General features: G+C 33.4%; 1 protein-coding gene across 2 annotated transcripts; it reads left to right on the plus strand.

Moving 5' to 3' along the window:
* The first annotated feature begins 7291 nt into the window (after positions 1 to 7291).
* On the plus strand, positions 7292 to 10023 carry NEUROD6 (neuronal differentiation 6). Of its 2 annotated transcripts, XM_034428809.3 has the most exons (3): positions 7292 to 7536; positions 7975 to 8081; positions 8873 to 10023. In XM_034428809.3, the coding sequence occupies exon 3, from the start codon at positions 8894 to 8896 to the stop codon at positions 9902 to 9904; it is 1011 nt and encodes a 336-aa protein (XP_034284700.1). In that variant the 5' UTR covers positions 7292 to 7536; positions 7975 to 8081; positions 8873 to 8893; the 3' UTR covers positions 9905 to 10023. The 2 variants fall into 2 exon arrangements, with proteins under 2 accessions (XP_034284700.1, XP_034285472.1); XM_034429581.3 differs by lacking the exon at positions 7975 to 8081.
* The last annotated feature ends 12138 nt before the right edge of the window (positions 10024 to 22161 follow it).

Genomic DNA, 22161 nt, shown 5'->3' on the forward strand with positions numbered 1-22161 from the left:
ACACCACCCATATGAGATAATGCTACAGCAATAGCATCATCTGCATCTCCCCTAAATTTAGTGAGAAGCTGATAGCAAATTTGTTTCCTGTACCTTCTGGTGCATCAGTTAAATTGTTGAAGAAAGATTGCTTTGTGCACATATAGTCATATACTGCTTTTTGTTTATTATTCAATAGGAGCTCATTATGCTTGCAATAGGTTCCTCGTTGGTATATAAATTGAGATGTTCATTAGTAGAAGTTACAAGTTGCCTATCCTGACCTTTCTCTTCTTACAGCAGAAATTGGCAGATTCTCCAGGCAATAGGAATGCATGACGATGAGGGAGGACTTTGGCCATGGCACTAACATCAGCAGAAATATCGCATCATGCAAGTTGTTCATTTTGCCTCATTCTTTGTTGAGGTCTTGTCCTTGAAGACAGGTCTTGTACTGAGAAACTCTCACAGTAATTAGTGTCACATGTTTTCAAGATGATCTTCCTTTTCTGCTCCATCTTTTCTTAGTTACTTTGCTTGAACTCATGATTTCCCAGTTTCTTGCCCATTATACCAACCTGGCTGTCAAATTGAGTATGATAAGATGGATGATGGATAGAGATATTATAAATGACAAACAATATGTGGATATGATCCAAAAGGAATTGAAAATATTTCTACAAATTAATGTTAAAGAGCATACCAGTCTACAAAATCTATGGGACACAACCAAGGCATATATCAGAGGCTTAACAATTGCCTATACTGCACAAAAACAAACAACAAATAAAACAAAATTTACAGACAATATTACATCAATATGAATTAGATCTACAAAAACAGCCACATAACCAAGAAATTAAGGAGAAAATAAATTTAACAAGGCATAAATTAAATTTGATCACAACAACAGAAATAGCAAGAAAAATAAAAATCGCTAAATAAAACCAATTTGAACATGCAAACAAAACCAGACGGTGGTTAGCATATAAATTGAAAATAGAAAAACAGAGGAAAATTATAATACAGTTAAAAGATGTAGATGGTTATTTATACCAGAATATTGAAGACAAAAAACAAATTGCAAAGGAATTTTTCAAAAACTTATACGCAAAGGAAGAGATTAGAGAAGAAAATATCATAGAATATTTAAATAAAATAAAGATTCAAGAATTAGAAGAAGAACATATAGAATCATTGAACAGACCAATCTCAATGTTAGAATTAATAGAAGCGAGAAAGAAACAAAAAAAATAAAATAACAAGACACCGGGAACAGACGTTATACCGGCAGAGTTTTATAAGACATTCCAACAATGATATATTAATACAAGTTTTCAACGATGCAATAATGAAAGCTGAAATTCCGCAGTCATGGAATGAGACAATAATTACATTAATACCAAAACAAGATTCGGATCCCATGGAAATTAAAAATTATAGACCAATTTCTCTTCTCAATGTAGATTATAAACTATTTACATCAATTATAACACAGAGATTGAAAAACCTAATCAAATACTATATACATCCTGATCAAAATGGTTTTATTCCTGGAAGACAAATTCATAACAATACAAGAACAATTATTGACACTCTGGAATTCTATGAGCAAAGATCAAAAACCAGCTAGCTCTAATTTTCCTAGATGCACAAAAAGCGTTTGATAATCTCAACTGGACATTTCTATTAGCACAATTAGAAAAGATGAAATTTGGAGAAAGATTTATAAAAATGATTAAAAAGATATACAACACCCAAACAGCAAAAATACAAATTAATGGAGATACAACTGAACAATTTGATATAAAGAAAGGAATGAGACAAGGATGCCCATTATCTCCTATATTGTTTATATTAACATTGGAAATATTACTAGAAGAAATCAGGAAAGATACAGAAATAACTGGACTTAAAATAAAAAATCAAGAATATAAACTGCAAGCCTTTGCGGATGATATAGTATTCATCTTAGATAAACCCATACAATCTGGACCAAAATTAATGATAAAAGTACAACAATATGGAGAAGTAGCGGGATTGAAAATTAATAAACAAAAAACTAAAATTTTAACAAAGAATCTTAACAAGTATCAAGAAGAAGAATTGGAAAATATATTAGGGATACAAACAGCAAAGAAAGTTAAATACTTAGGAGTATGGATTACAAACAAAATATCAACGTTGAAGGAAGACAATTATATTAAATTGGCTAAACAAATAGAAAAGGATTTGGAAAGATGGGCAAAACTCCAATTGTCTCTTTTAGGCAAAATTGCTACCATTAAAATGAATATTCTGCCAAGAGTGTTATACTTATTTAGGGTAATACCAGTAAACCCAGGAAGAACATATTTTAAAGATTTAGACAGAATGATATTAAAATTTATTTGGCAGGGAAAAAAAGCAAGAATCAAATTAAAACATCTACAAGACAAAAGAGAGAGGGGGGAATGGGACTCCCTGACTGGCAGAATTATTACAAAGCCTCAGCGTTAATATGAATAAAAGATTGGATTGAACTCAAAAACATAAGAACATTAATATTGGAAGGTTTTGACTTAACAAGGGGATGGCATGCATATCTTTGGGGAAAGAAAATTACAAAACAAGAACAATTTCGCAGACATATTGTAAGAGACAATTTGCTTAAAATATGGAATGAAATCAGAAAATATCACTATGATAGGATTCCTAGGTGGACTTCCATAATGGAAGCACATATTTATCCAAATACAATAGATACAAATAAATTAAAAACATATAAGGACATCTTAAATGAAGAAGGAAAACTAAAAACAAGAGAAGAATTGAGAATGCAAAATGTGGAAATAGAGTGGTGGTCATATTTGCAATTAAAATCCAGATATAAATCTGATATGGAAAAAACTGGAATTCAAATGGAACCAAATCAGTTAGATAAAATTTTATTAGGCCCCAATGAGAAATTAATAACCAAAATTTATAATTTTCTATTGGAATATAAACTAGCAGAGGAAGTAGTTAAAGAGAATATGATCACATGGGCGATGAATTTTGGGTATGCAATAGAATTAAATAAGTGGGAAAAATTGTGGAAAAGTATTAATAAATTAACATTATCTGTACCATACAAAGAAAATGCTTATAAATTGTTCTATAGGTGGCATCTACCACCGGCGCGAATTTCTAAAATGTTTCCCAGTACATCTCCATTCTGTTGGAAATGTAAAGTGCATAAAGGGACATACTATCATATATGGTGGTCATGTCCCAAAGCTAAAAAATTCTGGAACAATATAAAAATGCAACCGGAACAAATAATAACTCAAAAAGTACCATTAAAACCAGAAATTTACTTATTAGGAATACCTACAAGCAAATATGAAAAAGAAATAATATATTTAATAACACACATTTTGACTGCAGTAAGAATCATATGCGCACAAAACAAGAAACAAGAAAGAGATCCCAACTCAAGAGAAATTAATATCCAAAATTATGGAATGCGCTGAGATGGATAGACTCACCAAGGAGATCCAAGGAAAGGAAGAATCTGAATATTATCTGGTCTGGCAAAAGTGGTATAAATGATTAGAGGGAAGTGAAAAAAAAAGAGAAGAAGAAAGAAAGAAAAATTTAATAAAAGAAAAGATATCAATAGAGTAAAATAAATTTTTACATCAAATGAAATTTAAGAAAGACACCAGATATCAATAAAATAATATCATAAGGTGAGAGAAATAATGTATATTGAAGAATATAGAATATTGATATTGTAACAATTCAGATATTATAGGTAGATGTCATTAAGATGAAGCTTGTTGTAAATTGTTTTACTTGCATTTATAAATGTATTATGTGGTTTCTTAAATTAATAAAAGTTTAATTTTTTTTTTTAAAAAAAGACAAATGTTCAAGCAAATGTAAGGCATTGAATAGCAATATGGAAAAGAAAGTTGAAAGTAAAATAAATCTTCTATTTCAATTCATTTTGTTAGCTAGTTATAAAACTAGATAAAAAGACAAGGCCAAGATGGTCATATAAGTTTCATAAGAAAGGAAAAGAGATCTTTTCATTAGATTTACTTTTACTTTACTTTTACTTTTATTTAATTTGTATACCACCCTTCTCCCAAAGGACTCAGGGCGGTGAACAGCCAACAATAAAATACATACATACAAAATTTAAAAAACAGAAATAAAATCGAATTAAATAATTTGGCCCAGACAGATTAAAGCCCCAATCAATTTAAAACAGATTTAAACTTTGAAAATTAAAAGTTATTAAAAATATTGAAATATTAAAATATTAAAATTGTTTAAAAAGAGGGAGAAAGTTAGGCCAGGCCTGCCTGGTGAAATAAAAAGGTCTTTAGAGTGCGGTGGAAGGTGCGCAGATCCGGGATCCTCCGTATCTCCGGGGGGAGCTCGTTCCAGATATAGGTGCCTATAGTAGATTTATACTTTTAATTATAATATACCCAGTTCACAATGTCAAAATCTCTACATGAATTGGAATAGAATTAGATGTTGATATCCCCTAATTTTTACAACTGGTGTGTTTGATTTAGAAACAAATGTAAGCACAAATGAGTCTACACATTATTGTTCAGAATTGTAGAAAAGAACCACAAAGTTACCTGATCACAGCCCTTCCCAACATCATCAAATACATGAATGAGATACTTTTATTTACATTTTGCTTTATTTTCAAAGTGATTTCAATAATTTACAAACTTCTATCACATTTTGGGATGATGCGCTTTCTTTACAATATTTCAGCAATACCTAAATTATCATCCTACTCACAACCACTAAAAAGTCAACAAGTATGTCTTATTTTTCAGTCTTAATATACTAGCACTCTTTACTGGAACTCATGTTCTTCATGAGTTCTTCATCTGCTTAACCTTCATCAAAACTTTTTCATCAGTTTCCTTGTCCCTGACACTTCAACAGCTAACAATGGTTTAAATCCTGTAATTAGTAGCATGTCTGCTGGGGAAAAAACAATATTTGTAAAGAAAAATGATGAAGTAGCGGCTAACAGTCTTCTTCCAAATATTTTCTATTTCAATATTGCATTAGCCTGCCACATGGCAAAGGAAGTACAGCTATGCATATAATTTCTTCATCTTATGCCCATGGTTTACACTTACCACATATTTGACTCCATATCTCTACATCACAGTCCTCAGAAAAAATATTTTTCATTGTTTTAAATATATTTTTGACTTGTGTTGGATGTAAAATTGTGAATGAATGTTAATATATTAGGATTGAGGTGCAGAATGTGTTTTTAAAGAAAACTGAGTGGGCAAAAATCTTAGGTATGCAGAGTGCATGATTTTAAAATCTTAATATTGCAGCTATTTTGCATTGCAGTGATTTCTTTGAAAATTGCTAAAAAGCCTATTGATTTAACAGACAGTGAACTTTAATGTTAAAACAGAGCTTTCTATGATTTACTGACATCCTTTTTATGATAAAAATAACATGAAATAAATGTGTGTGTGTGTGTGTGTGTGTGTGTGTGTGTGTGTAGTGAAATTGCTTTATGAAACATGAACCTTTTATACAGGAATCCCTTTAGGGGTAAAAGAGGTTGAAGGATATATATAGATTTGGAATATTACACTTTCCAGGTGTAATATTGGAAAAGTTGATAGCTGATTTACTATATATGGTGTCTGCTTTGTTTAGAACAACTCTTAAAATCATTGACTTTTCAATTGTTTGTAAACTTACAATCCTATTCATTATTAATATACTATAGATCCATTTTTTAAATAACAGCTTGATTTAAGATCCTTCCAAAATAACATATTTTTCATATTTGTTTTTCTTTACATAAATATGATTTAATAGTCCATTGTATCTAACAAAAAACTATTCAGCAATGAAGATATACAATATTCAGTCTGAGCAAATTGGAATGAATTTATTTAAATTCTCCAGGTGAAATCAAAGCTTGTTCCCTATTTACAAGATACAGAACTTTTCTTTTTGAACATAATTCCTAATTTAGATTGAGGAAATTACCTTCATTTTCCATGAAATTAAAAAAGTGAAGTGCTGCAATAGTTAACTAAGAGATTTAGAAAATGATGCTATGATTGTTTAGTGTTTTTTTCCTGATTTCTTTTAAAATATTAGTCCAAGTTGAAATAGAATATTGCAATAGTAATAAATTCATATGCATGAAACTTAAATCGACTGTGAATTAAAAATAAATCATAAATATTTGGTGGCCAAAAAATGATTAAAATCATGATGCCAATGTAAAGAACTATAACAACCAGCAAGTTAACTATATGGGACTTCTTGGAGATGGTTCCTCCTGAAAAAGCAAAGTGGAATTTGCCAGTAACACTCTGGCATCTTTGGCTGTATTGGCAGATTTAACTGTTTCTTGCCTGCTGTATTTAATGAAGCAAATTGAGGGAAAAGTTGGAAAAGAAAACAGAACACTGAAAAATAATGAACATGGGATGTGTGAAGAGCAAGAAAAGGGAGAGAGAGAGAGGGAGGGAGGGAGAGAGAGGGAGAGAGAGATGGAATATTTCAAAGATAAATAAACTACTAGGATATTGGAATAATTAGAAGCAAAAATATACATCACTTTTTAACGACTTCCAAAGTCGACTGTTAAAGAAACCCTGGAAAAAAACTGCTCTGCCTCTCTTGATACAGATTAAAACCATTTGTGTACGTGTACCATATTGTTGTCTTAAGGGAAAACACTATAGAATGGCAGCATATGTGCACTGAGAAAAAAACACTAATTTGGAGAAATTTCTTAGAACCCCCCTTTTCCCCCTCCATCAGAAATGCCCCAAAAGTATTTAAAAAGTGGTGGGAATTGTTCTGTACAGAGAAAATAAGTATAAGCAATTCAGAATCAATAATGGTTTTTGCCTCACAGTGAGAAAATTCTCCAGCAAGGCTAGGTTAGAAACAATTTCTAATATCCTTGAAATCACTGTCAGGTTGGCACAATTCTTCCTCTTCAGTTTTATGGCTTTCATTGAAAAAAAAAATAGGATAGTCAGTGTATATGAGTATATAACTATCTCACCAACACACCAAAAATGCTTTTTGCAATAAAATCAACAGAGTATCAATAAAAAAAAAAAATCAGAGTTACCTGTGGATAAAGATAAATTGGAAATGTTGACATTTCTGCCTGTTCAACAAAACTCACAAAAATTCACCTCGGCATGTAAAATGATGGTGTAGTTCCCCCCCCCGCTTTCTGTCTCCCCTATCAGCCTAACCTTCTGTGTTGATACATGAATGCTGGTACCCACTTAGAGAGATGCCAGATGATCAGTGCAGAATGAAGGTCCCAGGAGGAAAGATCACATGGTTTTCTTTGCCCTGTGACGTCACCAGCAGATGGCATGGGTACCAGCTCTGGCAGTTGGCATCAATGTCACTTTTTAGAGATCAATGAGATAGTACAGATATACACATATCTAGACTCCAGGAGACGATGCGACATTCAGATTGAAAAGATTTGGAAGAAACCAATTAAATGAAATCTGTTAATTGAATCAGAATTTTAAGGCCAAGGTAATGCAAGTAAATAAATATTTCTATGTGTTTTTGTCTGTGTATTTAAGTGGTGCCGTTGGGCATGCATGCATGCAAGAGTTTAAATATAAAGAAAAAGTAAAGCTTGCGTTTTAACAATGCTGTTATTTGGTACTGCTTCTGTTTCACTGTTTTTTAAATGTTAACATACTTTCACTAATTATGTAATATTGTCAGAATGGCATGGATAATACTGAGAGTTGATATTTTGATGGTGGGCTTAGTTTAGCTTAGTTTTTTAAATTGAAAAACCTGCCTCTGAGTCAAGGTTTCTTCCGTAATTGTTTGTAAATTTGTAAATTTGTGCTTATCTATTAGACAAACCTGAAAGGCTCTTTAAAAAGTGACCTCAGGGGTAGAAATAATAAAATGAGGAGCAAATGATTTTTCTCCCCCCTTTTTTCATTCCGGATTCAGAACACACGTGCACAATTGCAGTCAGAATCCTGAAACCATTCCTGTCAAATATTAGCTGGAGGGAAACGTCTGCTCCTTGAAGGACACAGATGCCACAGTAAACTTAGGTTTGCCTCTTTTTTATTTTTATTTTTATTTTTATTGAAAAGGTAGGAGGGAACACCAAATACCTTTATTGTAGAATTGGAAAAAATGTTTAGGTTCTGTAGTCTATCATTTTAAAATAAAGAAAGAACAAAAAAATGTATTGCCAAATGCTTTCTGTGAATATACTTTTCCAGACCTACTTTACCAGAAAAATAATAATCCGTGTATCACACATTTTCATACTGATCATTAAAAATTCTCTCTTTACTTTAATTAAGTCACTGAATGATTCACTTGCCTTCTTTTACATTTTAATTCTTCCAATTCATTTAGCTTGATTGTGATGATTTGTAGAAAAATATGTGAAAAATATTGTAATATAAAAGTTGATTTTTTTCCAATCACCTTAAAATATTTTAAGTTTTAAAATTATTGTCTTTTTTAATTGTCAAAATCATTAGATAATTCAAATGTATGCATGTTACCTTATTATTTTATATTAAATTCATATTAAATGATTTTTTAAAAATATTGTGAGTTCTCAAAAAAAACTTTAAAAGGGGGAAGTAGTTTTAAAAAGTATTAAAAGTGTCATTGTTTTGTTCTGATTGTTATATTGCATTTAAATATATATATTTGAATTAAATTAATTTGTAAAAATAGCAAATAATGGTTTTCAACTGTCTTATGTATAGAGGGGAATATATAGAAGAATATATATATATATATAAAATCTTATGTTTGTATGTGTATATACATACACACACACACACACACACACTCTAAAAACCATCTATTGGCATTCTTTCAGGTAACATAAAATTATAACATCATGTTAACACTACCGTTTGACGAATCTGTTGTAATGCAAGAGTCCCCGATCTGCAGAAATCTTTCCAGAGAAAATGAAGACCAAAAGCAAAATAAAAAGCCAGAAATCTTTGTAAAACAGATTATGCACCAAGGAACAAATTTTGAAAGATCTCCAGCAGAATACACAGAAAAAGAGGAAGTAGATGACCGAGAGGAAGAGGATGAAAATGGTTTACCCAGGAGGAGAACTCTTCGGAAAAAAAAAATGACCAAGATGAGAATGGATAGGGTCAAATTTAGGCGTCAGGAAGCAAATACCAGGGAAAGAAATAGAATGCACGGCCTGAATGATGCACTGGATAATTTAAGGAAAGTGGTCCCTTGTTATTCCAAAACACAAAAGCTGTCTAAAATTGAAACTTTAAGGCTGGCAAAAAATTACATATGGGCTCTTTCAGAAATCTTACGAATTGGCAAGAGGCCTGATCTGCTGTCATTTGTCCAAAATTTGTGCAAAGGTCTCTCCCAGCCAACAACAAACTTGGTGGCAGGATGTCTACAGCTGAATGCCAGAAGTTTCTTAATGGGTCAGACAGGAGAAACGGCCCATCACACCAGATCTCCCTACTCTACTTTCTACCCACCCTATCACAGCCCAGAGCTGAACACTCCCGCAGGTCATGGAACACTTGACAGTTCCAAGTCCATGAAACCCTACAATTATTGCAGCCCATATGAATCTTTCTATGAAAGCACATCTCCTGAGTGTTCTAGCCCACAATTCGAAGGCCCCTTAAGTCCTCCCCCGATTAACTATAATGGGATATTCTCCCTCAAGCAAGAAGAAGGTTTGGACTATAGCAAAAACTACAATTATGGTATGCATTATTGTGCAGTGCCACCCAGGGCTCCCCTTGGGCAGAGTTCTGTATTCAGGTTGCCTACAGAGAGTCACTTCCCTTACGACCTACATCTGTGCAGCCAGTCACTCACCATGCAAGATGAATTAAATGCAGTTTTTCATAATTAATGAGGAAAGTGAAAATAAACAGTGGTCATTCACCTCTCTGTCTAATTAAGATAAAGCAGATGCTTGTGCTCTGGTTAATTGATGCAACTCTATTAAAAATCTGTTTGCTAGGTTCAAAAGTGTGTCAACTGTTTGTTTCTATGTAGAACCAATAATAATAAATAAGAATAATTTATATTTAATCCAGTTTGGATCCTGGTAAGCACTGTGAAATTTTGTTTTCAATGTTTTTTTTTTAATAATAATTTTCTTTCTTTTCCTCCACAGTTGCTTGATTTTGTCAAGCAAGGTGTTGAAATAAAAATGGTTGAGCTGATTAAACTTACATTGTAGAAAGTCTACAACTCTGTTTAAATTGTACAGTCATTATATGAATGCATGCTGCTCAGATCTGATGAGTTTAAAATGATGTATTTATAAAAATTAGAAATGATATATTATGTATTGGGGAAGAAGTAAATTTTTATTTTAAATTTTTGGAGGTTTTTTTTAAAAGGAAAACTGTTGTAAGCATCATGAGACATGAGAAACATGATGCAGGAATATTTTAAGCTATGCAAAAAAAAACTCTAAGCAAAGTGCATCTAAATAAAATAAAGGGTAGTCACTGTTTTCCAGTTGAAATCTGAAAGAATTGCTGGCTGGAGCTACTTATAATTCTTGATTTTTTAGTTTTGCATACATTTTAATATAAAACTCACATTGCACTTCTTTTGTATTATTCTGCCTTCACTTGTAGAATTTGTATAACAGTGTTTTTGATCATGACATCAGTTATGACATACTAAAATCATATGGTCACATCAGTGGACTATTGCTGTCTTCTTTCTGTGGGATGTTTCTATTCATAGGCTAAAATGTTAATATTTACTAATATAAATCAATTATTAAATCAGATCCTATGAAATAAATGAATCAAGTCAGAGCATTTAAATCAGAGTGCTAAGGCTTGACAATAAAAGTAAACTATAAAGCTGACTGATGACTGGAAGTCCTTGTGGATGTAATTCTTCAAGGATTGCTTTTTTAATTCTTGCTACAAACTTGATTTGTACTAAATATGGCAAATTATGTATAGAGATACAATGCATGATTAGGATTACAGCAGATTACAGTATTAGAATTACAATAAATCAAGAGCTAATAAAGTCTTAATTCCTCATTGTGAAGTTCAAATATTTTACAATTAATCAAAATATTTGGATCAGTCAAAATACATTTTTTTGTAATCTTAAAAAGATAGCAACTGAGGCAATAGGCAAGTATGGCAATTATAGGCATGTAGTCCTACTAAGAAAGCCCTTTTCTATAGTGGGTATATAATGTGATTCTGAAGAAAGAGAAAGTTGGAGAAAGAACGTATGGCTTGGACAGGCTGATATGAGAAAAGGTGTTCCCTTCCCTTTTCCAAACTATTGAGGGCTTTAAGCTTCATTCAATGAAATAAGGGTAAGACTGTGGGAACACCTAAATACTTTCCACACCTAGCTTTTGAGGTTTCAAAAAAAGATAAGCATTTATAAAAAGCAGAATGAGGACATGCTGTTGCATACGTTCCAGCAAATGTGTTTGAATCTGAAATCAAAGGTTGTGGCACTGTTTCCCATCATCAACACTTCGCTTAGTTTTAAGAATATTCTATTAATTTTCAAAAGGGATTTTACTGTCATATTCACTGTTGAGAGTGCTCCAGGTCAGTGCCTTTTGTTTACTTTGATGGTATATTATTTTGTCTCAAAGCAGTAACAATTCTTATTCCACAGAAGTCTTTACATAAACACAAGGTCACAGTTTTTGATATTTCACTGGGGTTACTTAAGAAAATAAGCTGATTTTTATTGTTTGCACTGCTTGAATGTGTTTTCTAAAAAAGAATACTTAATATTACATTTCCATATAAAAGACTCATTTCCGTCCCTATATTTGTAGGGAAGGAAATTCATAATTTTCTACAGGAATATAACCCAGGAAAAATCCTATATATTTCTGTTTGGTACTTTTTAGAATCAAAATTAGGAAATGAAATTATCTGACTCCTGAAGGGTAAAATACATAATCTGTAGCATCTTGTAAAGTGGCTCAACAATTACCCATGTACATTGTAGTTACTAGTGATTTTGTTCTTCTTAAAAGAGCAGTTCTTACTGCTAGTTGTCATCAGCTAAATATACCTCTAAAATCTGGTTCCATCATACATTACCCTATTTTCTGCCTGGCATTTAATGTCTGAGCATGCCTATAGTACACTCTGTAGTGTATATGGAAATCAATAGAACTTGTTAATTATGATCTATTCACCCAATTGATTTCAATGAATCATTTCTGAACTTGGTTATATCTGGATGGAATTCATGAAAAGTATTATTTTTGAGGTGATTAAAAGCATCTATCAGTAATATAAGGGTAATCACTCAATGTGCTCAACATATGGCGAAAATGAATGCTAACAGCGACTTTAATGTGCAACGTATCATATTGAAAAAGTGTTAATAACTAAATTTTTTAAACTGAAAAAATCTTGCACAGAACGTGGCTGAGAAGAATAATATAGATGTAAAATCGTCAATGGTTAGCATCGCTTGAGAAAAAAGTATCAAATGAGAAGAATCAGAATATACTTTACTTTTTAGGGGTGCCAACTGAGTAAATATATGGGGGGGGGAATCACATAGAATGAATTTCTCAGTCACTATTAATTATTATTGCTCCTCTAAGCAAGTAATACACTGTAGTCCTGTTGAGGCATTCAACTAAATACATGCAGGATTTCATGGTAGGTTGTCAACAAAACTGCATTAGCTTTTACACAATCGGATAGAGAATGAAAAAGAGCCATGCTTTCCTTCACCTGACTCATATTGCTCAGCAAAATCCAAAGTTGTATTAAAGACATGCAGAGGTGGACCGTATTTAAACTAATGCAAATATGCATATCCTTCCTGAATCTGGTTGAATATCTAGAGTTTGACAAAAGGAGAATCAGTCTGAACCCTTCATTCATTCATCTGAATCTCTTTAAGTTCATGACTAAGTACATATAATTGGCCAAAAATATGCCAAATTTCTACAGATATATATATATATATATATACATGCTTTCAAATATTCACCAGGTATAAGAGCAGGCTGACTTGGATGATGTACAGAACTGATATTAAACCACCATGACAAATCACTACTGATAGATGCTTCTTTAACAGATTTGTCCAGGGATATAACTTTGAAAAAGAGAAAAACAGTAAAACAAGAGGGCCCCATTAAGGGACAATTTTTGAGCCACTCAGAGTTGTTCCAGTGCAGTGGATATATAGTTTTTCCAATCTCTCCATTTTCAGACCCACTTCCAGGCAGTTAACATTGCAATAATGTTTATTTTCAGTAGAGTTTTAGTTGTCACTAGGTCAGGACAAAAACAAAACAAAACCCAGTCTCTAGTCCTCTTGCTCTTAATGACAACTAAATATGACATTAGTTACTTTAGTAAGCCTTGTGCAATGTAAATTAAATCTATGTCATCCGAGGAGATATGATGGTTCATTATTATGGTGGAGGCTCTAAGATATAATGTGGGATGACATATATCCCACTTGCAATAAGATGAAAGATGTAATTGGAACCAATAACAACTCTTCTCAAAATTGTATAAACTGTTCTAGTCTCTCCCCTAATCATATTTGAGTTATGTTAGATTCATAGTCTTAAAAATGATTTTTTTTCCATGCCTCAATTCTGTTCTCCTTTACACATCCCCAAAGTTTGCTATTTATTTAAAATAATTTGGCATACAGGATATAAAGAGATGAATGGTCCATTCAACTTTGAGTCTCAATTGCAGAAAATAAGAATCTTTTAAACACCCAGTTGACCATTTCCTTGGTTAAAGTGATTACTTATTTGAACTGATTTACCAGGTGATGTTTCAATGAGTTTCAAAGGTTGATTTTTTGCCTTTTTAAAAATAAAATATCTATTTAATAGGAACAATAACAAAAAGGAAACCACTCTTTCTCAGACTTTTTCTCCCTCCCAGGCTACATTGTGGCCTGGCCCTGGTCAATCTTGCAACATTGCTACAGGGGCATTATAATTATGACTTGTCCCTGTGCTAATTCCATCTTATCTTTAAACAAAGGCTATTTCAGAAATAGCAAGAATCCAATGACTTGTGATTTAAGGGTTATCCACTGGTGATAACGATGAGAATTCCTCTAGTTTCCCAGCTGATTAAGAAAAGGTATCCAAAACGGCATTACAAGATGCCCCAATGTATGGCTTCACAAATAACTGAAATTTGGAAGGCAACAGTAATTAACATTGGAAAGTGCTTGAGAGTTCTCAATACATTTGTTCATCATTTTGTTTAACAATCAACATCTCCATCACACAATTTCCCCTCTGAGATTTATTGCAAAGCAATGGAAAAACATTTGCAACATTTGTTCCCCTTTTCTTTGTGAAAAGGGGAACAGATTTTTAGGGAGAGAACAAATTATTGGCCAGCTTGAAATAATAGTACAGATTGCCCTGCAGTTATCTAACCTAGAAACAAGAAGTACTGGCTGGCTGATGGGTTTTCCTTGATCTCTAGATTTCCAAGTACATAAACATGAATGTACTCATATAGGTTTATTCAAATTAATCTGCATAGTCAAAGCAGGTTTTGTCTATGCTGGGCATGTTTTAAACTTTGTTGAGAAGTTAGGGGATGAAAAATACTGGTCATTTAAAAGATCTCTCCTAAAATGAAGAAAACTTGGGGAAAACCCAAATCAGCTCACATCTGTCCCATAAAGCTATTATGCAAGCCTAATTGGCAGATCATGGAGAACTGTTTTTTTTAAAAAAACAAACAAACAAAAAACCTGCTGTTTATTCTATGATGGTGAACTCAAGTTACCTCTGCTTTAGAAATGAACAGAATCCAATAATGTGTCAAAGGAACTAAAATAACGTTTTGTGCATCAGGAAAATTAAAAAGAAAAACTGAAGTCTCCTATAAGAGCAACATCTAAACCTATAAATAAAAAGCCTGCAGGGACCAGATTATAGCAGGGCACAATTTTACTATACAAAATATCCCAGAAGGCTCCTCCAGGTAAGTCCCCCAACTACAAAATGTACTTTGGAAAATTCACTCATACCAATCCCTGATTATTTGCAAAGGGTACTGATGATTATTTTCCATGCATTCATTTCATCTTGTTTCCTGAAGCAGCCAGCCTTTAGAGGCAGAGGCTTTAACAGGAATGGAGAGGAAATATAATTCTTCGAAGAACTAATCAAGAAGATTTTTTTTCCCAATATGGAGCTTCTAGGATGCTTCTTTGAGAAAATAAAGATTATTATAGATAACTGATTTGATGATCGAGGACAATTAAAAGCATATTGCTTGTTATACAAAAGTATTCTGATGACAACAGATTCCTCTTCCTCAATCTAGACTAATTTGTTATATATCAGCTATAGTATTCCTTAGAAGCATCTATGAAGTCATCCACACACTTATATAATTAGCAACCTACATTTTAAATTATTTCTGATTGTTATGTTCCTGAAAATATAATGTATTGAAATGCAGAAGATTACAATTAATTAGTTAAATGTTAATTTTATCAAGACAAAGCAAATAGTTTTTTTTTTTTTTAGCATAGGAAATGAATTAGGACAGAAATATTCCCCTGACTTTTTCCAAATAGCCTTCTCTTTGCTGAGTAAGATGCAAAAATAGCCTTCCTGATAGTTACTAAACAACTAATGAATTTATTACTGATTCAGCCTTTTATTTGAGTTAAATGGACAATGTAAATTATAAAATATTGCTTATGATTATCATTTTTGGACAAGTTGAATACATCAGGAATTAATGTTGGGGTATGTGATAAATGAACATGTCCAGAATTTATATGGGGCTGGCCTTTGGATTCTTTGGTTAAATTACTGGATCCATGCCTCAAAGACCCTTTACTTTAATTAATCCAATAATTAATTAATTTCAATTAATTAAATTTACAAACTGCATATATTTTAATAATTAATTAATTTTCTTTACAATGAAATCTAGCACAAAGAGAAGTAAATATTATATCTCACAACTAACTAAAACCTTGTATAACAGATGAAAGTTTCAAGTTCTCCAGATGTTTTCCTGAATCAACATTAACTCTACAATCCTTATTTCAAGACTAAGAGGTATGAATCCATCTTTAAAATAGATGGAATACTGTATTGTTTTTTTATCTGTTCCATTCTTTGACTTTGGTTTTGAATTATATTGCAGAACAAAGGCTTTCCAAAGAACTTGAAAATTTGTACATTCTTAAGTTGATTCTAATAGGCATATGAAAACCAAACATATTAGGTCTATATTTTCTCCTCATTAATGAGCACAACAATTATCATAGCTGTTCTCCCCCACCCTTCCCCAAGTAAATAAAAGTTTATAGAGACAGGGAGGAAGCAGGGAGTCTAATCAGGAAATAAGGAGAAACTTAGGAAATTTCTCAAACCTGAGACTGGGTTGAATTTTCAGTTCTATTACCCTTTCCCCTTTTTCCTTATCCCTGTTAAGAAAACCTAATTCTGCCCTTAAAATTGAACTTTTTGTACAAAATTGTACATCAGTATGATAATTAAAAACTGGATGTGTGGAGAGCAGGAAGAAGGTGGGGGCAGGTGATGTCTGCCATCAGTCTAGTAGCCACCTCCCTAAACTGTTTTCATTCAACCTGGTAGTTGCTAGAAAAACTTCACTGTTTATGCAGTATAACAATAAAAAAGATACTAGATCTAAAATTAAGTTACAACTTCAGAGCTGTAACATTTGTACTATGCCATCATCATGATCAGTGCATTTAATATTTGTACAGCATTTTGTACCATATCTGATAGCATGTGCCAGGTGAAGGTGATATTTGAATAACCCCACAAAATGGCACCCATGATATAAAAGGCCCTGACAAATTCCTCTCAGTTTGGATGGAGAGTTAGCAACTCATTAGAGAATGTCCAAAGTGGAAATGCGTATCTACTCCTATGCATAAAATTTAACACAAAAACAGTTCTGTAAATTCATTCATTTAGATAACCTAGTCACCCATTATGCTTTTATACAACTGAAAGCTGCATAACCTTTTCTTTTCAATTAAAGGTATCAGAGATGATGTTGCTGAACTATAGATTAGCATCCTTTATCATTGATCATGGCAGCTGAGCCAGTTGGAAATTGTAATTTAAGACCTCTGAAAACCTATTTTTCTTCATTCAGATACTTTTTCTTCTTAACCTGTTAATGCAATGAGTAGATTAATGGACAGGTCACAGAGCAATAATTAGTGCAAATCATATTTTCCTTTTTATGATTGTAGTTGCATGAAGGAAGAATGTGTGAATGGAGAACCAATATCTAATCATCCAAGTTAAACACTTATATAGGAGGACATGAGTTCTAGGAAAGCCTTGGTATAGAACAGGGCTGTCAAACTCCCGGTCCATGGGCCAGATGCATCACGTGCTGGCCACACCCGGTTTAGCAAAGGGGTGAAAAGTCCCAATACATCACGTGACACCACCGTGATGATGTGAGTTTGACACCCACTTTGACATTCACTTTGGTCTAGAAGCATAAGATCAATGTAGCATCACAGAAGACTGAGCAATTTGTAGCACAAAGAACATTATTTTTTCAAGCTTTTCCATTATAAACATAACTTTTATTCTTCACAATACACAGAGGTAATTTAGCTTTACGTCTTCAAAGAAAATGTAAAACATTTTTTAGCCTTTTTAATGAACGAGGGGATTATTAAATAAGATCTGAGGTCTTAAAATTATAATTACACATACATGTATACACACACATATACACACACATATACAGACACAAATGTATTTAAACTTTACTAGTAAACATGATGTTGGTTATTAAAATGTAATTCCAGAAAAATTAGCTTGAAGCTACAAAATTAATATAATTCATTTATTGTTTGCAGCTGCAAATCAAACTGCTGTTAACACTGCTGTACAAAATTTAATAAGCACACTAAATAAATAAATAAATAAATAAATAAATAAATAAATAAATAAATAAATAAATAAATAAATAAATTTCTATACTGCCCTTCTCCCGAAGGACTCAGGGCGGTGTACAGTCTATTAAAAACACAAAGACAGACATCAGTTAAAAATAATTAAAATTATTACATAATTTCAGCTCAGATTTAAAACCCCCAAAATTTAAAACATCCAATTTAAAAATCATTACATTGATAGCCCGGCTTGGCGGAACAGCAGGGTCTTGAGGGCACAGCGAAATACACAGAGGTCGGAGATCTTACGCATTTCCGGAGGCAGTTCATCCACAGGGCAGGGGCTCACACAGAGAAGGCCCTCCCCCTGGGTGTCACTAGCCAACATAACTTGGATGATGGCACCCTGAGGAGACCCTCTCTGTGAGAGCGAACTGGCCAGTGGCAGGTTGTTGGTGGCAGAAGTCGGTCTCGAAGGTACCCGGGTCCTATGCCTTGGAGCGCTTTAAAGGTGGTGAGATTCCATATGGCTGTAGTTTTAGAATCCTGGTCACTCTGCTGAGCCATCAACAGAATAAGCACAGTAGAGCTGGAAGTATTTATTACAGATATGATTTAAGATAAATATTTGCAAATCATGAAAAGAAATTTGGATGCTATCTGTTTTGTTATTGCTCAACAGAAAACCCATTAATCCAAGTCATTGGAATTCTGTTGACTTTGGAGGGAAGTGCAGCAGACATCTTGAAGTTAATCAGAGTCCCATTGGATTCACTGATAAATTATCCCACTGATCTCAATGGCTCTCAATTACAGTTTACCATGATTCAACAGCTCCTGTTTGTAGATGAGTCTCAGAGTTGCCCAAATAATCTCATAAACACATGGTTGCCTCATTCTCCTTTGCCTATTAGGCAGTGTTCTTTATACATTGAGAAGACTGCTCTTAAAGCAAAAATGCCTATTGCTCTTCTCAGTCTGTACTCCCAAAACTGTAAACCATTCCTAAACCATTCCTCTTCCTTCTGATTTCTCCCCAACCCTTTCCTTTAAGTTATTTCCACACATGATTAGAGATTGGTCCATGAAAAATAATCAAGTAGAATCCTCTTTGAACTTTACCAACTAAGAGTTTTGTACTTAATAAATCATTTGTGGGTTTTGCACACTATAGACCAGTTCCTCAAAAATAGCACAGAAAAACTATCCAGAGAAAGGAATATACATCTTAATATGAACTCCTATTTCAGGATAATATATCCTGTTTATCATGAAGTATGTTGTCCATAATAAATGCAAGATGCGACAAGATTCTTACTGATCATCAATGTGGTTCCCAGAAATGTCCATAGTAGTTGTACAGGAAAGGACTGGCAAAACAATAAACTCAATGGAATTCAGTGTCTGCAATTTCTGTTCTTCAACCTCTGTTGTTGATTGTACAGAGTAAAGTAGAACTGGGGTTGAGCCCAGTGAAGTACCTTAACTTTAAAAATCCACAGCTCCCTCGGTCTTCTTAATTGCTAACATTTTCACAAAGTTGTTTAAATAGAAGCATAATTCAGCTCACATAACTAAAATGGTGTATAATAAATATGGTTCTTCTATTGGAATCTTGTTCCTTGCAGCAGCAGGACAAAGCAGAAACTCTAGATAATTTCTCTCACCCGGCATTATTCTCAGCCCCCATTTGGCATTCCAGTTGTGTATCATGGGAATTATAATCCAATTTGCCTGAAGGATGGTCTACTTCAGAACACCATTCAAGATTACTTCTAAATGGTGTTCAACATCAACTTGGTTGGGACAACAAAGGGAAAACATCCAGGTACATACATACAGCAATATTCCTCAGCATAAGGAGAATGTCAACAATAGCATATGAGAAAGGTATATGCACAATCCACCCACTTACACACACACACACACACTGATTAATTTCTGCAGGAGGAGCTAACACTGTTTTCCTATGTGAATGCTGTGTGAACATAGTTATCAAGAAACACAGAAGCAGGAAGGAAAAATAAGAGAAAAGAAGAAAAGGAAGATAAAAATAAAATCCCAAATTGTCACCTGTGATAATCTCTGCACATATTTATTTTTTAAAGTGGATGCTAAATTATAGATGTAGGATTTGCTGAAAATATGTGCTCTGTTTCCCTTGCTGCAAAGAGATCCTTCCAAGCCTCTCCTTTGTCTATTTTCTTATGAGTATGCAGACCTTCTTATGAGTATGCAGGGAATATAATGAGGCATCGTGGCTTCACTCCTGGTGTGATGTTTTTAAAACTTCATTTCTAGCAACATATTCCTCAGATGCTCTCAATTTTCTTGAGGCATAAGGACCAGTTGATTATGCAAATGAACATGGAGAATGCAGGAAATGAGTTAGGCACACAGAAGGAGTTGCTGGCAAATGCCACCGCTTCCTAAGGGCATAATGGTGAGAGACAGCTGTTACTGCCAGCCTAAGAGCATGGGCTGGTGGGAATTGCTTTGCTCGGCTCCAGTGCTTAAAGTCTGACTGTGATTCTGTTGACTTTGGAGGAAACCAAGTTCTTTAGTTCTAGTCTTCACCGTGTTTATGTATGTATTTATTTGATTTAAATGTTACGTGATTCCAGACTAACCCTGGGCAGCTCACAATATAAGAGACAAAAAATAAATAAATAAAATATTTTTTAAAAAATATGATAAACATATTGCTTTTAATACATTGCTTTTTCCCTGAGTTTACTCTTTGCTTTCTATAGGAGTTAAATTATAAGATCGCACATATGATAGATACCTCAATTATATGGAGACCACTAGTATCTATTTTTCTCTGGTCATGCATACAAAGGGTGTGTGTGAAAGATGCATCTAAATATGACTATACATTTCTGAGATTAACTACATTTACAATTACATTTTTTTAAAAAGGTAACTGTAAAAATCTAAACTGTGTGTGTTTCTGTGTACATATGTACATGCAAACACATATTGAACAAGATATATATATGTTGATTTTGGGGTACACATCAGGGGTGAAATCCAGCAGGTTCTGACAGGTTCTGGAGAACCAGTAGCGGAAATTTTGAGCAGGTCAGAGAACCAGTAGCGGAAATTTTGAGTAGTTTGGAGAACCGGCAAATACCACCTCTGGCTGGTCCCAGAGTGGGATGGGAATGGAGATTTTGCAATATTCTTCCCCCAGGAGTGGGGAGGGAATAGGGATTTTGCAGTATCCTTCCCCTGCAGTGGGGTGGGAATGGAGATTTTGCAGTATCCTTCCCCTGCTATGCCCACCAAGCCATACCATAGCCACCACCCCCACAGAACCGGTAGTAAAAAAATTTGGATTTCACCACTGGTACACATTTAAGAAATATACTTCAGAAAATATTTCAAAAGAGGATTCTGCACTACTGTAGATTGAAAACTGCTTCATGTCACCCTGATCCCATGGATGTTGGCAATGTTCAAGAGATGAATAATGAAAATGTTGCAGTGTTGCTAAAACTATAATGAAACTAGTATTTTATTTTGTACTGCTTTGAAATAACTACAACTACAACATGGAGGTTGCAAGTAGTTTGCTTCCTCATGAGAGAGAAACCTGCCTTGCATGACCTTCTGTTTCCTGGTTTCAGATACTTTAGCAGGCCTTTTACAATGAATGGGTTTGCAACTAAACTGCTTGCATTTTTATTTTTTACTGTGACCAAGCACACAAAATCTGGATATAGCTGAATGGCAGTGGCCTATTTCTCTTTTAAAAATTTCCCTCATTAGTAAAGTCAGAATGAGCATTCTTGGTTTTTTGTATATCGCTATACTGGTGATGGTAGTAAGAATTTTATGCTCTCTGCCCTTTTTTCCATTGTTTTAAAGGTGGCTAATGAAAGTGACAACTGGATAGCTTGAAAATATTTTGAGAGAGTTCATATGTTGAAAGGGTCCTATGGTAAACATTTTATAAACTGTTTCAAATGGAGGATCAAATTTGGGGAATTAAATAATCTATATATTTTACTCAGGAAATTTTCTGAAAGCTTCCTGCAGCATAAAGTATATTTTTTTTTAATGTGTGTGCAATGAGTTTGAGCATATACATGTTTGTATAAAAGAGAACAAGAGAGCAAGAGTAGGGTCTTCCATATGAAATTAATTGTATTAGCACTAAAGATTTATTCCAAGCAGAAGAGCTGCCACAAACCAACAATTTAACACTCTTTGACTGATAAATGTTTC

The sequence above is a fragment of the Pantherophis guttatus genome, chromosome 4 (genome assembly GCF_059756535.1).
Source record: "Pantherophis guttatus breed Tessera chromosome 4, ASM5975653v1, whole genome shotgun sequence".
Taxonomy (NCBI): Eukaryota; Metazoa; Chordata; class Lepidosauria; order Squamata; family Colubridae; genus Pantherophis; species Pantherophis guttatus.